This window comes from Carassius auratus, linkage group LG30F, assembly GCF_003368295.1.
Source record: "Carassius auratus strain Wakin linkage group LG30F, ASM336829v1, whole genome shotgun sequence".
Lineage (NCBI taxonomy): Eukaryota > Metazoa > Chordata > Actinopteri > Cypriniformes > Cyprinidae > Carassius > Carassius auratus.
The window spans coordinates 17,014-30,328 of record NC_039294.1 but is presented as its reverse complement, the minus strand read 5'-3'; the positions used below and the strand labels follow the sequence as shown (position 1 = coordinate 30,328).

At 42.7% G+C, this 13,315-nt stretch overlaps 1 protein-coding gene across 1 annotated transcript in view; it reads right to left on the bottom strand.

Moving 5' to 3' along the window:
* Nucleotides 1–10,612, bottom strand: part of LOC113068112 (glypican-5-like) — a 103,191-nt gene extending 92,579 nt beyond the window's left edge. The window contains exons 1-2 of the mRNA XM_026240720.1: nucleotides 10,600–10,612; nucleotides 10,223–10,384 (exon numbers count right to left, since the gene is read on the bottom strand). Coding sequence (XP_026096505.1) covers nucleotides 10,223–10,384; nucleotides 10,600–10,612 — 175 coding nt within the window. The remainder of the gene's footprint in view (nucleotides 1–10,222; nucleotides 10,385–10,599) is intronic.
* Between the last annotated feature and the right edge of the window lie 2,703 nt (nucleotides 10,613–13,315).

The window sequence follows — 13,315 nt, the reverse complement described above, 5'->3', positions numbered from 1 at the left end:
AATGGTGACTGCTCTCCGCCAAGTATTACAGTCAGTTTCACCACCCACCGAAACTAGTGCTACCACCACCAACAGCACGCCCCTTGCACGTCCCGCGTGCTATGCGGGTGAACCGAGTGGCTGCACTGGGTTTATTCTGCAGTGCTCACTGTTCATCAACGCAAATACCAGTAAATTCCCCAATGAGGCCACCAAAGTCGCCTTTATGATCTCTCTCCTCACCGGACGAGCGCTACAATGGGCAGAGGCCCTTTGGAACTCCCAGAGTCCGGTTCTATCCTCATTCGACGCCTTCGTCACCCACCTCCAGGAAGTGTTCGGGGTGGCTCTAACTCCTCTTTCAACCCATGATGAACTCTTAAATCTCCGCCAGGGAGCCACGGAAATACATGACTACACTCTCCGTTTCCGGACATTAGCCGCCACCAGTGGTTGGAACCAAACTGCCCTGCTAGCTGCATACCGTAAAGGTTTAAAGCCCCAGATCAGAAAGCAAATGGTCATTTACGACGATAATGTCAATCTCGAGACGTTCATCAGAAAAACTATAAATGTTGCTCAACACCTCTCGGCCTGTGCCTCCCCGGCCTCATATACCATCTCTCCATCAGCCAGAACGCCCTCGCCCCAACGAGACCAGGAGGAACCCATGAACACCGACTCCTACCGCCTAGATGCCTCTGAACGGAGACGCCGCATTCAGCAGCGGCTATGTTTATACTGTGGCGAGGCCACTCACCTGATCCACGCCTGCCCGGTCCGTCCGCCTCGCCCAATGGTGAGTACAGTTTCCATTACCCCATCTGTATCTCACATACCTCATATCAGAGCCCAGATCACAATTAACTCACGCAATCTTTCCATCCATGTCCTGGTGGATTCCGGAGCCGCAAGCAACTTCGTCTCATCTCACTTCGTAACCAAGCACCGTATACCCATCGTCCAGAACGAGACCACTTACCGTATCACTACCATCCAAGGATCACCATTGGGCGGTGGCAAAATAACTAAAAGGACACACGAGCTGGAGCTCGTTCTGCCCCACGGACATCGGGAACAACTGGCCCTCCTCGTACTTCCTCGCGCTACTGTTGACGTCGTCCTGGGTAGGCCGTGGCTGGCCCAACATAACCCACAAATCAACTGGAGCACAGGGGAGATCCAGGCATGGGACCCGAGATGCCAGAGTCACATTCACCATCCACCAGTCCAGAATTCACAGTCTGCGCCGCCGCACCTTCAATTGCACTCCACCTCCATGGGTAGACCTGCCCTTTACTCCTCCTACTCCGATGTGTTCAGCAAGGAACAAGCCACCCGATTACCACCACACCGGCCCTGGGACTGTTGTATCGACCTGCTGCCAGGTGCCAAGCTACCACATGGGAAAATATATCCACTCTCCCGTCCTGAGCAGGTGGCAATGGAGGAATACATCCAGGAGGCTCTCGATCAGGGGTTCATCAGGCCGTCCACATCTCCAGCTGCATCCAGTTTCTTCTTCGTCCCCAAAAAGGATGGCGGACTTCGACCATGCATCGACTACCGAGTGCTAAATGACGCCACCGTCAAGTTCGCCTACCCGTTACCACTCGTTCCGGCGGCTCTGGAGGAACTGCGGGAAGCCAAGGTGTTCACCAAACTCGACCTCCGCAGTGCCTACAATCTGATCCGTATCCGAGAGGGAGACGAGTGGAAGACTGCCTTCATCACCCCTGCCGGGCACTACGAATATCAGGTTATGCCCTATGGGCTTGCTAACAGTCCATCCATCTTCCAGAGTTTCATGAACGAAATATTCCGTGATTATCTCCACCAATTCGTCATTGTCTACATAGACGATATCCTGATCTACTCCCGGAACATAGAAGAACACCAAACCCATGTCCGCCACGTCTTACAACGACTCCGAGACCACCACCTCTACCTAAAAGCTGAGAAGTGTGAGTTTCACTGCACTACCGTCTCCTTCCTCGGATACGTGATCTCTGCGGAGGGAGTTCAGATGGAGTCAGCCAAGGTAGATGCTGTGGCCAACTGGGCGGAGCCCACAACGGTGAAAGAACTCCAACGTTTCCTTGGCTTTGCCAATTTCTATCGGCGCTTTATCAAGAACTACAGCCTGCACTCGGCTCCTCTAACATCCCTTCTAAAAGGAGGTCAACGCCGGCTGCGCTGGACACCCCAAGCTCGAGAGGCCTTCAGCCATCTTAAACACCTCTTCACCTCGGCACCCATTCTTCGACATCCTGACCCGTCCAAGCCGTTCGTCGTAGAGGTTGATGCGGCCAATCACGGCATTGGAGCCGTGTTGTCTCAAAGGTCTGGTGAACCTTGCTCACTCCATCCGTGTGCGTACTTCTCTAAGAAACTCTCTCCTGCCGAATGCAATTATGGAATCGGAGACCGTGAGTTGTTGGCCATTAAACTCGCCCTTGAGGAGTGGCGGCACTGGCTAGAGGGAGCTCAGTTCCCATTCACTGTTGTCACCGACCACAAAAATCTCCAATATCTGCAGAATGCCAAAAGACTCAATGCTCGTCAGGCTCGGTGGTCACTCTTCTTTGCTCGCTTTAATTTCCAGATCACGTATCAACCCGGTCACAAGAACACTAAAGCAGATGCTCTGTCCCGTATGTACTCACCAGATCCAGACACCAACAAGCCTGATTCAATTCTACCACCCTCCATTTTCCTCGCGCCTATCCTCTGGCAGATCGACGAGGAAATTCGAGCCGCCACCCTCGAGGAGCCTGCACCTCCGGAGGTACCCACGGGTCTAATGTACGTGCCCACCAACCAGCGACTCCCCCTACTGGAAAGTACGCACACGTCACCTGGCTCAGGACACCCTGGCAGCAGGCGAACCCTCTCGCTCATCCAGCAGAAGTACTGGTGGCCTAACATGGTTCGTGACGTTACCCGGTACATCCTCGGATGCTCGGTCTGCGCCGTTACCACCACACCTCGTCAACTTCCCGTGGGTAAATTACAACCACTACCCATTCCTCGCCGACCCTGGACCCATCTAGGGGTGGATTTCGCCACTGACCTTCCCCCCTCAGGGGGGTACACTACCATTCTAGTTGTTGTTGATCGTTTTTCTAAATTCTGCAAACTAATCCCATTAAAGGGTCTTCCCACAGCGTTCGAGACCGCCGAAGCCCTCTTCACCAACGTGTTCCGGAATTATGGCACTCCAGAGGACATTGTCTCGGACAGAGGACCTCAGTTTGTCTCCAGGGTCTGGCGAGCGTTCTTCCAACTCCTCGGAACATCCGTCAGTTTATCTTCTGGATATCACCCTCAGACCAACGGCCAGACCGAGCGGAAGATTCAAGAGATCTCACGGTACCTCCGTACTTACTGCTCCCAACACCAGGATACCTGGAGCCAGTATCTGCCGTGGGCTGAGTATGCCCAAAACTCCCTTCGCCAAACCACTACAGGCTTAACCCCTTTTCAATGTGTTTTAGGCTATCAACCACCGCTGTTTCCCTGGTCAGGAGAAGTCTCTGAAGTGCCCGCGGTAGATCACTGGTTCCAGGAGAGCGAGAGGGTGTGGGACTCAGCTCACGTCCATCTCCAGCGAGCAGTTCGGAGACATACAGAGACCGCTAACCGACGCAGATCGCCTAATCCCGTCTATCTACCTGGAGACAAGGTTTGGCTCTCCACTCGGGATATCCGCCTCCGACTGCCCTGCAAAAAGCTGAGTCCCCGCTACATAGGGCCGTTCACCATCCATTCTCAGATAAATCCCGTCACCTACCGCCTGGACCTACCACCACACTACCGGATCTCACCCACGTTTCACGTCTCACTGCTAAAACGTCACACTGATCCAGTTTCTCCTTCCTCCACAGAACCAGAACCGCCTCCCCCTCCAGACCAACCCGAAATCCTCGGAGACAACATCTACCAGGTCCAAGAGATCCTCGACTCCCGGCGGCGGAACGGCCACCTGGAATACCTCATAGATTGGGAGGGGTTCGGTCCCGAGGAGAGGTCGTGGATACCACGCAATGACATCCTGGATCCGGCTCTCCTCGAAGATTTCCACCGACAACACCCGGACCGCCCGGCTCCCAGAGGTCGTGGTCGTCCCCGTCGCCGCTCTAGGATGCCTGGAGTCACCCGTGGGGCGGGGGGTAGTGTCACACCCTCAGCTCGTTCCCTTAGCCCCAGTCACCATTGCCAGTCACCATCCACTCAATCTCCCATGCACCGCTCACGTGAACCGTCACCTGAATACTGATTACCTGCACCTGCACCAGCAATCACCACACCTTTAAATACTCACCTCACTCATTCACTCACCGGCTGGAATCAAGATTACATGGACGCTCTTTGTGGATCTTCTGCCTGCTTCTTGTGGACCGTATTGTGACTCTGTGGAGATTCAGATACAGCGATTAAGGGAAGTGACTCTTTGTTGTCAGGCCTAGCTTTGTACTTGAACTCACCTATTGATCAGTGCTTGAAGATTCACCGTCTGTGACCACACTTACCAGCTCTGTTGAAATCCTATGTTAATAAAGCTTCACGAAAGTACTTACCCGTCTTCTCCTCTCCTTGTGTGGATGTGACAATATGTCCATAAATTATAAGATAGAATCTATTTTATACCATAGATTTTGAGTCCTTTTCACCATTTTGGTTTATTGCATTGCCCCATGTTATTGCTCTCTCACCATCTGATGTTAGACGTTTAGAGAGAAATTTATTTTATTTTTCCCTAACTGAAGTGCTCAGCATGCCTTCTTTAGGGGAGGGCAGACTGCATGTTACTATAAATCTTTCTCTAACCTTTGTTAAACAACAAAAGCATTGATTCTGTATGGCAAACAACAGGCCAGCACTATTCCCTGAGCACGAGCGTCCATCTCACAACAGCTGGTCAGTAGGGGCCAGATGGGATGTTTAGAATCCATCCATTCCACTGTTACCATGGGAATGACATAGCAGGTGCACTGCATGTGAGGCTGAAGCCACTAGATTTGCTCAGAGTTACGGAATGAGCATCACTTCCTGTCTCAAACCCACGGCTGACATCAGGCGTTGGACTTGGGTCAGTCTGTCCGTTCAGGCCAAATTGTCTCCCTCACTCTTTTCCCTTTTTATTTTTCTCTTTAGGGGACAGAAGTTGTGGTCCAGGGCCAGCTAAGGAAGTAACATGGCAAGTTCAATTAGTCAATGGATAAATCCACCTTCCAAAAAGGCCAAAAGATCTGTGGGAGGAGGACGTTTAAGAAGATGGGGATACCTCTGAGACTTTAAGAGTCATGCGATCGTTGATGAAGACGGGAAAGACGAATAATAACAATGGAAACAATAGAACGGAGGCCAGACAGAACAAAAGACTGAAGGAGAATGAGATTGGACCAGAAGGGTTTCCCCACAGCACAACTGGCATGACACCACCAAGGCGGCATCTGCTGTCACTGCTGAGGAGTAATAAGGTTTTTACTGGCACTTTCCATGTATACGGTACACTTTAGTGTTCTATGAAATTTTTAAAAGCACTGGAGGCCTTTTTGTTGTAAAAACTCTAAAAAAAATAATGTCTTGGGTCAAACTAAATGTTTTAACCTTACCCTAAAACCTTAATTTAACCTTAAACCTTATGATGTGTAGAAGAAGCACCATTTTTTTTAATTATTCAAAAAAGTTGAGAACCAATTAATCTTATCATCATTTCAGTTCAAATCAACAACTAGCTTAGCACAATGCTTAATGCTAATGCTAAAAACAAAGCATGTAGCTATATTTAGTTAACAAGTAAATCATGTCAATAAATTGAATCTTATTGAAAACTGTTATGCAAATTTTGAACAGTTGTCAACAGACATGCTTTGTGCAGCCAGATGTAGTAACAGCATCTACTGGCACAGGACAACAGGGAAACGTTAAGCTGTCACTTTCTTTCACTGACAACTTGCTAACAAAGAAACAAAAAAAAATTAAGACTTACAGGTAATTGCAATTCAAGAGTTTTGGGCTCTATTTTGTACATTACTCGTGGAAAGCCCCACTAATTTAAAGGGAAAGTTAACCCAAAAATTAAAATCTCCCCCAAAGCATCCAAGAATTAAGTGACTGTTTCTTCAGTAGAACACAAATGGAGAAATATTTGTTTGCGTTCTACTGAAAAAAAAAGTCACCTACATCTTGAATGACCCTTGGGGTAAGCATAAAAACATCACATTTTTATTTTTGTGTCAACTGTACCTTTAAAATGCACTGATTTTCATTTCTGAACTGTATAAACATCTGGGTTTTCCTCTCATCTTGTCTCTCCTCTCCTTTATCTAAAGTCTTTGCGCAACATCCATCTGTTATTTTGCACCTCTTCAAATCTCAGAAGGAAAATGGAGGACATAATGACAAAGAAACACCCACTCATGCACTTACACGTGGAGAGAAAGAGAATTAGTCACTGTCATTATAAACCCCAGTGAGAAGACGGAGAGGCCTGACTGCTGCTCCTGGGTCTGCCTTTACTTCATTGCTTCCCTAGCATTGGCTATATATCATATACTGTCACACGCTGAAATGACCTACTATGTTTGAAAAAAAATATGCTGTTTAAAAGCACAGTAGACTGTGTAAAACACTGTATCCCACAATGCAATGCGCTAGACTTCACCTGTCATTTCCATTTGACAAAAAGAGCAAAAGATATACTATATGAATTTCTTAAAAATTGTAACTTGACACATTTAATCATACTGCCAGATGTTAAATGTATTTTTAAACTAAATATAATTAAGAAGTAAAATGACTATATATTTTTAAATACACAGTATGAAGTGCACTGCATAAAATGTGTGTGTGTTAAAATGTTAAAACTGTACAACATGCATATTCACACATACTATTTACTACAGCCTAATTTTCATTAGCATCAGAATAGCCATGACATTTACATGACAAAGATAGGATCTTTTAACGCACATTCCAAACAAAGCCTTTGTCTATTAAACTCATTTTTCTCACTGACTGCAGCTCAAAATTCCCTTTCCAATGTCTCTTTAAAGGTCCCATTTTTCATGCTTTTTTGAAGCTTTGATTGTGTTTACAGTGTGCAATATAACATGTGTTCATGTTTCGCGTGTAGGAATAATTTTTGTGCGAATCTGGCATTAAACTGATTGAGACTGAGGAAGCTGTCCTCAGCAAAATGTGCTGCACATAGTTTTACATTTGGATTATAATTTTCGGGAACTGAGTTAAACATAAATTGTAACCATTGATCTCTAAGTACAGCGTCCCTGGGAAGGCCAAACAAAGGTGATTGGACTCAGAGATAAAATAACAGCTTTTCGACGACATGGTGACAAACACAAATGAACTCTTCCTTCTCCATCGGCTACAAGACCACGCCCCCTTTTTTGTGTATTCCTGTGAGTGGAGGTTAGTCAAAAAACTGTTTTAGTGACGTCATTACTGCAGGAACTAGAGGGATGTAGTCCAAACGGGTCGTTCGTTGTGGGCAATTCTGTTAAATAAAATATCTCGCTTGGCATTGAACTTTGAGCTTTAGAATTTTAGAGATATTATTTATACTCTAACAACAACAACAACAACAACATTACACACTAACTAAAGTTTAAAACATGGGATCACGAAGAACGGTACCTTTAAAGGGTTAGTTCAACAGAGAATGAAAATGTATCCATTTTCTACTCCGCCTCGAAAGCATCCTAGGTGTATGTGACTTTCCTCTTTCAGAATAATCCAATCAGAGTTATATAAAAAATTGTCCTTGCTCTTCCAAACCTTTCAATGGGGGTAAGTGGGTGTTTGTTGTCAACTGTTCAGAAGACGGGAAATAAAGTGTGTGCATTTGTAATAAAACGTCCCTCACACGGCTCCGGGGTGTAAATAAAGCCCCCCCAAGAATGATTTTTATAGAACTTCGACTGGATTATTCTGAAAGAAGAAAGTCACATATACCTATACGCTTCGAGGGTGAGTATAAGGTGGACACTTTTTCATTCTCGGGTGAACTAAACCTGTGATTCCTTTCTTAGTCTGAGATGATAACAGAGAGCACAAACTATTCTTTATAATTGCTTAAATCCTTTATTAATATATAACAAACACAACCTCATGATGAAGCAAGACCATTAGAATCAACTGTCAACTGAACTTCCTGAGACAAGAACCCACACAAATGAGAAGAGACAGATTCACACACACAGCGACAGAAGCCCAAACAAACCCACATGCCTTTTAACAATACTCATATATTGATGATGGAAAACCTCAAATCATCATGCTAATTAAGTTTTACATTAAGTCTGTAATCGGATATGACGGCTGTATGCCTCAGGATAATTATTAAGCCATGATGGAGACAACAAAACACTCTTGACTCTCACATTCACTCTCTTGTATTGTTTACAGAAACAAATCCTAACTAACAATTACCACAGATGTTACATACTGTGCTTTGTTCCTAAAGGGATATTTCACCCAAAAATGAACACTTTGTCATCTACTCATCCACCATATTTACCTACAAAAACAAACACTGAGACCTTTTTTTTTATTATTATTATCTGCTTATAAAGAAGAGAGAATGTTCGAGAGCTTTGAAACAACGTGAGGATGAGTTTAACATACATTTGGGAATGCAATGTGTGCAATGCTTTATTTTCAATATTCGCACAATTTTTTCAGCATTTTTGTGGACAGAAGATAATAGCATTTCACTAGAGGTGTCATTAACAAGCATTTGTAAACTTCTTGTCACCTAAACTTAAAGGTCAAGAAACAAGAAACACACCAGCATCCGTAAAAGGCAATCAGCTCTGTTGTTTGAACATTCCTGGTTACTGAATGTGACCCATCAAGAGCGAAACATTCTGCGCATATCTCCACATCCGAGACACAAACATTAGAAGCACTCTACTGGAATGCAATGAACAATCTGTGCTGTCGTGTGGATGCCAAAAGAAAACTGGCTTGGAAAGACAAAGGCATGATTGAAGAGTATAAACGAAAACTATGTATGCCCCCCCCCACCCCACCCCCCCTCGTGAGATGCAGTACATGTGGGAGTATGTGGCCATTTCTGTGGCCGCAGATCGTGTTAAAATGAGAGTATCGTGAGTGCTGGACTGAAATAGTGTATGTGAGAGCTCATTCATTCACACGACGGCTTGATACTCATGAATGAACTGACAGAAGACCTTAATAACAACCGGTGCTCTCTTCCAAAACACACACAAGGCTGCATATGACTGAGATTCTTTAAAGCCCCACTGCCGATTATGGTTTGGCCACTGGGTTTGACACTCATGAGAGTGTGGGCAAGTACTCTAAATTCCCCCTCTAAAGAACTAATTCAGTAAAATCCAACCAAACCTCATATAACTAGACTTCATAGAGTGTAATATAATATAATTAAGACTGAATGCTTCTGAATGTTTGCAGCTATTTCATACTTTCCTAAAAAAACACATCTGGGGCTTCAATCAAGAGGATGAGAAGAGGCTTCCTGTTCACATGCAATCAGCACCAAAGATGAAGCTCTAAAGCAACTCTACCAATCACAGTGCCAAACCACATTGGAACAAACTTATGCCATTTCTTCCAATTAAACAAGTCAAATACAGGCAACAAAGACAGGTACACAGAAGTAGCCAACCCATAAATTTGCCATCTCTCCATCCATTATTGGAGTATATAGCTATATTACCATGTACTATTACCATCTACATAAACCTAACCAATAGTGTTAACAAAAGCAAATGCATATACTGAAGTGATCATGCTTTTTTAGCTTTTTAGTTTTCTTTGCACTTTTATAATGACTCATGTTTTATGGGACTCGTAGAGTCAAACAAATGTAAAATGTCAAAATATATTAGTTTACAAATCATGTTAAAAGGTCATAGTATAGTATTGTGCAAGGAACCATGTGAAAATAAGTCTTTATTAACAAATAACCTGCTCCTTAATCAGAATTTGCGGGAAAACAAACCCAATTAGCTGGAGTTTTACTGATATTAATGGTCATATCAGCTGTAAACTGTAGTGAATTGTATGTATAGGAACATTTCTGCAGAAATGTAGGCGGAGGCAGTCTTTCCAATGAGCTTATGTAACTTTATCCTTATAATCTCATCCCTGTATCCATCAGTTCATTTCACTTATCCATTCATCTCTCTACCATTTATCTAATCTTCCATCCATGCATGCATCTGTGTACCCTGAAAGGCGGCGACATGTGCAGAAATAAGATATTTCAGCTCAAAGCTGTATGATCTGATGTTCTGGGAGGTGTCTCTCAGGACTGCTGCTCTGTAGCTTTCTTCCATTCTTCGCGTACAACATGATGGCCCAGCATGCTTGCATATCGACAGGTCCACATCTACAAAAAGAGAGAAAAAAAACATTTGTTAGACAGAATAATAACATTAGTGGCACTATAAAACAAAAATTAAACTTGCACCAGTATCACCATTCACACACACACATTCATGCAACTATATATTCAATGGTTGAGTGCTATTGAGGCTCTGCCTCTTGCATTTGGGGAGTGGAGGGTGAGAAGTTAATGAAAACTGATCCTCAAAAAGCTCTTACACTCTCTCTTCATAGCTGCAACTTAATTACCAAGGATGCACGAGGTGCTTTGGGTCCCAGAAGACTTGAGTCAGTTCAAGGAAAATCTGCCTAGGCCTTATGTGTGCATGTGAACTTTTGTACCTTGTATTTCCAATAGCCTGAGTTAACGATGTATATAAAAACAAACATAATCATCTTCTAAATAACACCACATGCTATTAAACTGTATTTTAACACACAAGTGGAATAATGGTTTCTGCATTTTCCACTGCAAACATTCCGAAATGGCTTCCAAGCTAATTTTCCGAAATGCAAAAGAACAGTTATGGTGCATTCCAAAATATTCCAATTTATTGTGTCATTTGTTATTCACAACATTAAGAAATGTTTACTTACTGTTTCCATAGCTAATTAACTTACATTTAAGGTTTAAAAAATTGCCATTTTATTTATTTTTTTGCTGCTAGGAAAATGTTACTATAGCAGTTTTCAAAAAACATTGCCGCGTTAAATTGTGTTTGGATACGTTTTCCTCTCCTTCCCAAAATTGGCTGATTGGAAAACATTGTGCATCTAAATACATTTTTACAAAGAAGCACCTAAACATACAATTCACTGCATTTTCAGCAAAAATAAAAATCCAACAACTTTTACTCCTACTCACACAAATTATGATTACAGGGGCAGAACGTAAATTAATTAGTCTCCCGCATTTCCTTGCAGAACTATGTTATCACCTCAAAACGCTTTAGCTTTAGTGCATTTGCAAGCTAATTTTAAAGTTTGCATTACATAGCCATCTACGTATGTATGGCCCTTCTGAAATAGTAAACTTGCTCGGTAGCTCACCTAGTATAGCACTCTAGAGTCCAGTGAAACACAAATCTTGATAAAATAATTAAAGGATTTGCATACGCAAAAAAGAACGAATGTTAGTATAGCTAGGTGGTTAAAAATTTTTTTAAAACAACACAGCAGTAACTTTTTAGCGGCACTCAACAGACATTTCAATTTCCAATCTGCCGCGATACATACAAAAACTAACATACAAAACACTGCCAGATTCACGTTCAATTGTTTGTTAAAACTAAACGCACATTAAGTGCCACCTACTAACCATTTCACTTTAACATGTTTTGATTTTAAAGAAATATCGACACAGGCACATTGTTCCATTGAGCTTGGGTAACTTACTTCAACCTTGGATATCAAATATCTTCAACTAAAATCAGGTCCAGTGAAAACAAACCCCAAGAAACACCAAAATTAAATTTTATTAAATCTACTTAACTAAATAAACTTCACCAACACAAAACAAACACCTATCCAAACTAAACAAAACCTAATAAATTAATACATAGGCTATGTCTTTAAGAATGTACCATATTACCACTGATACTGTAATCCAAACACTCTGCTTATACTGTGAATAATTATTACCTTTGTTAAAGAAAGAGAAACACATAGCAAAGAAAACAGTGAGATATACAGACTGGGCTGGCCGTTCATGATGACTGACGTTAAGGCTGTGACGAAGCTTCATTCCATTTCCATGCTGTACAGACGTCCGCTATGCACTTTTGAGACTGTAGGTCACTACTGTGACTCATTGGACGTTAATGAAGAACTTTCTGAGATTGAGTTTCACAAGCCGTGCAGGCAGACAGACCTCATCAGGTCATCAAATACAAGTAAAAACCACAAGCACCTGCTCTTTAGAACACCGTGAATAACAATGGTCTGATTTTAAAACAGGTACATGTGATATGATCACAAGCTCACAGCTGAGAAGACGAGGCTTAGGGATGATGGAAACAGAACACATACTGACCTTTCAATCAATTAAGAAAGAAAGAAAGAAAGAAAGAAAGAAAGAAATGTTCCACAAAGAGATCTAATCTCACCATCATCCAGTCTGTCTGGAATAACATGAAGAGACAGACTCAATCCAGAAGAACTGTTGCAATGTCTCCAAGACACTTTAAGAAACCTACCTGAAAAACAATGCGCAAGTGCACCTAGGACAAAAGCTTTTTTGAACACAGTGTGGTCACACCAAATGTTGATTTAATTTAGTTAAGTTAGAAGTTCATTAATGAAATCTACGGCATTATTTTTGACAGCATCCTCACTTTACAGCATTTTTACACAAGTGGCTAAAACTTTGCACAGTACTGTAGCTTTGCAGGTTTATTGAAGCGTTTTGGAGACATTGCCACAGTTCTTCTGGATTTAGTCTTTCTCAGTTTGTTTCTTCATGTTATTCCAGACAGACTGATGAGATCAGATCTCTGTGTGGAGCACTGTCAGACTCCTTGTGCAAACAAAAATCTCACTGGATTATTACATTTAACAGCAAAAATAATGTTTGGAAATGTAAACTGATATTTTTTTCCTTCTGACACACTAGAGCAAAAAATAGAAATAACTGAAATAACTGAATACTAGTGGCCTAAGACTTTTACACAGTATACTGTACAATAACTAGAAAATAAGGCATTTATATATATTTTTTTTAAAATGCCAATGTAAGATTCTTCCATGTTTTAAGCAACCAGAGAGAGACAGAAATTGAAGAGATTTAAAGGGATAGTTCACCCAAAAATTCTGTCATTAAGTAATTACTTGCCCTCATGTCGTTCCAAACCCATTCCAAACCCATAAAACCTTTGTTCATCTTTAGAACATGAATTAATATATTTTTCATGAAATCCAAGAGCTTTCTGCAGCAACA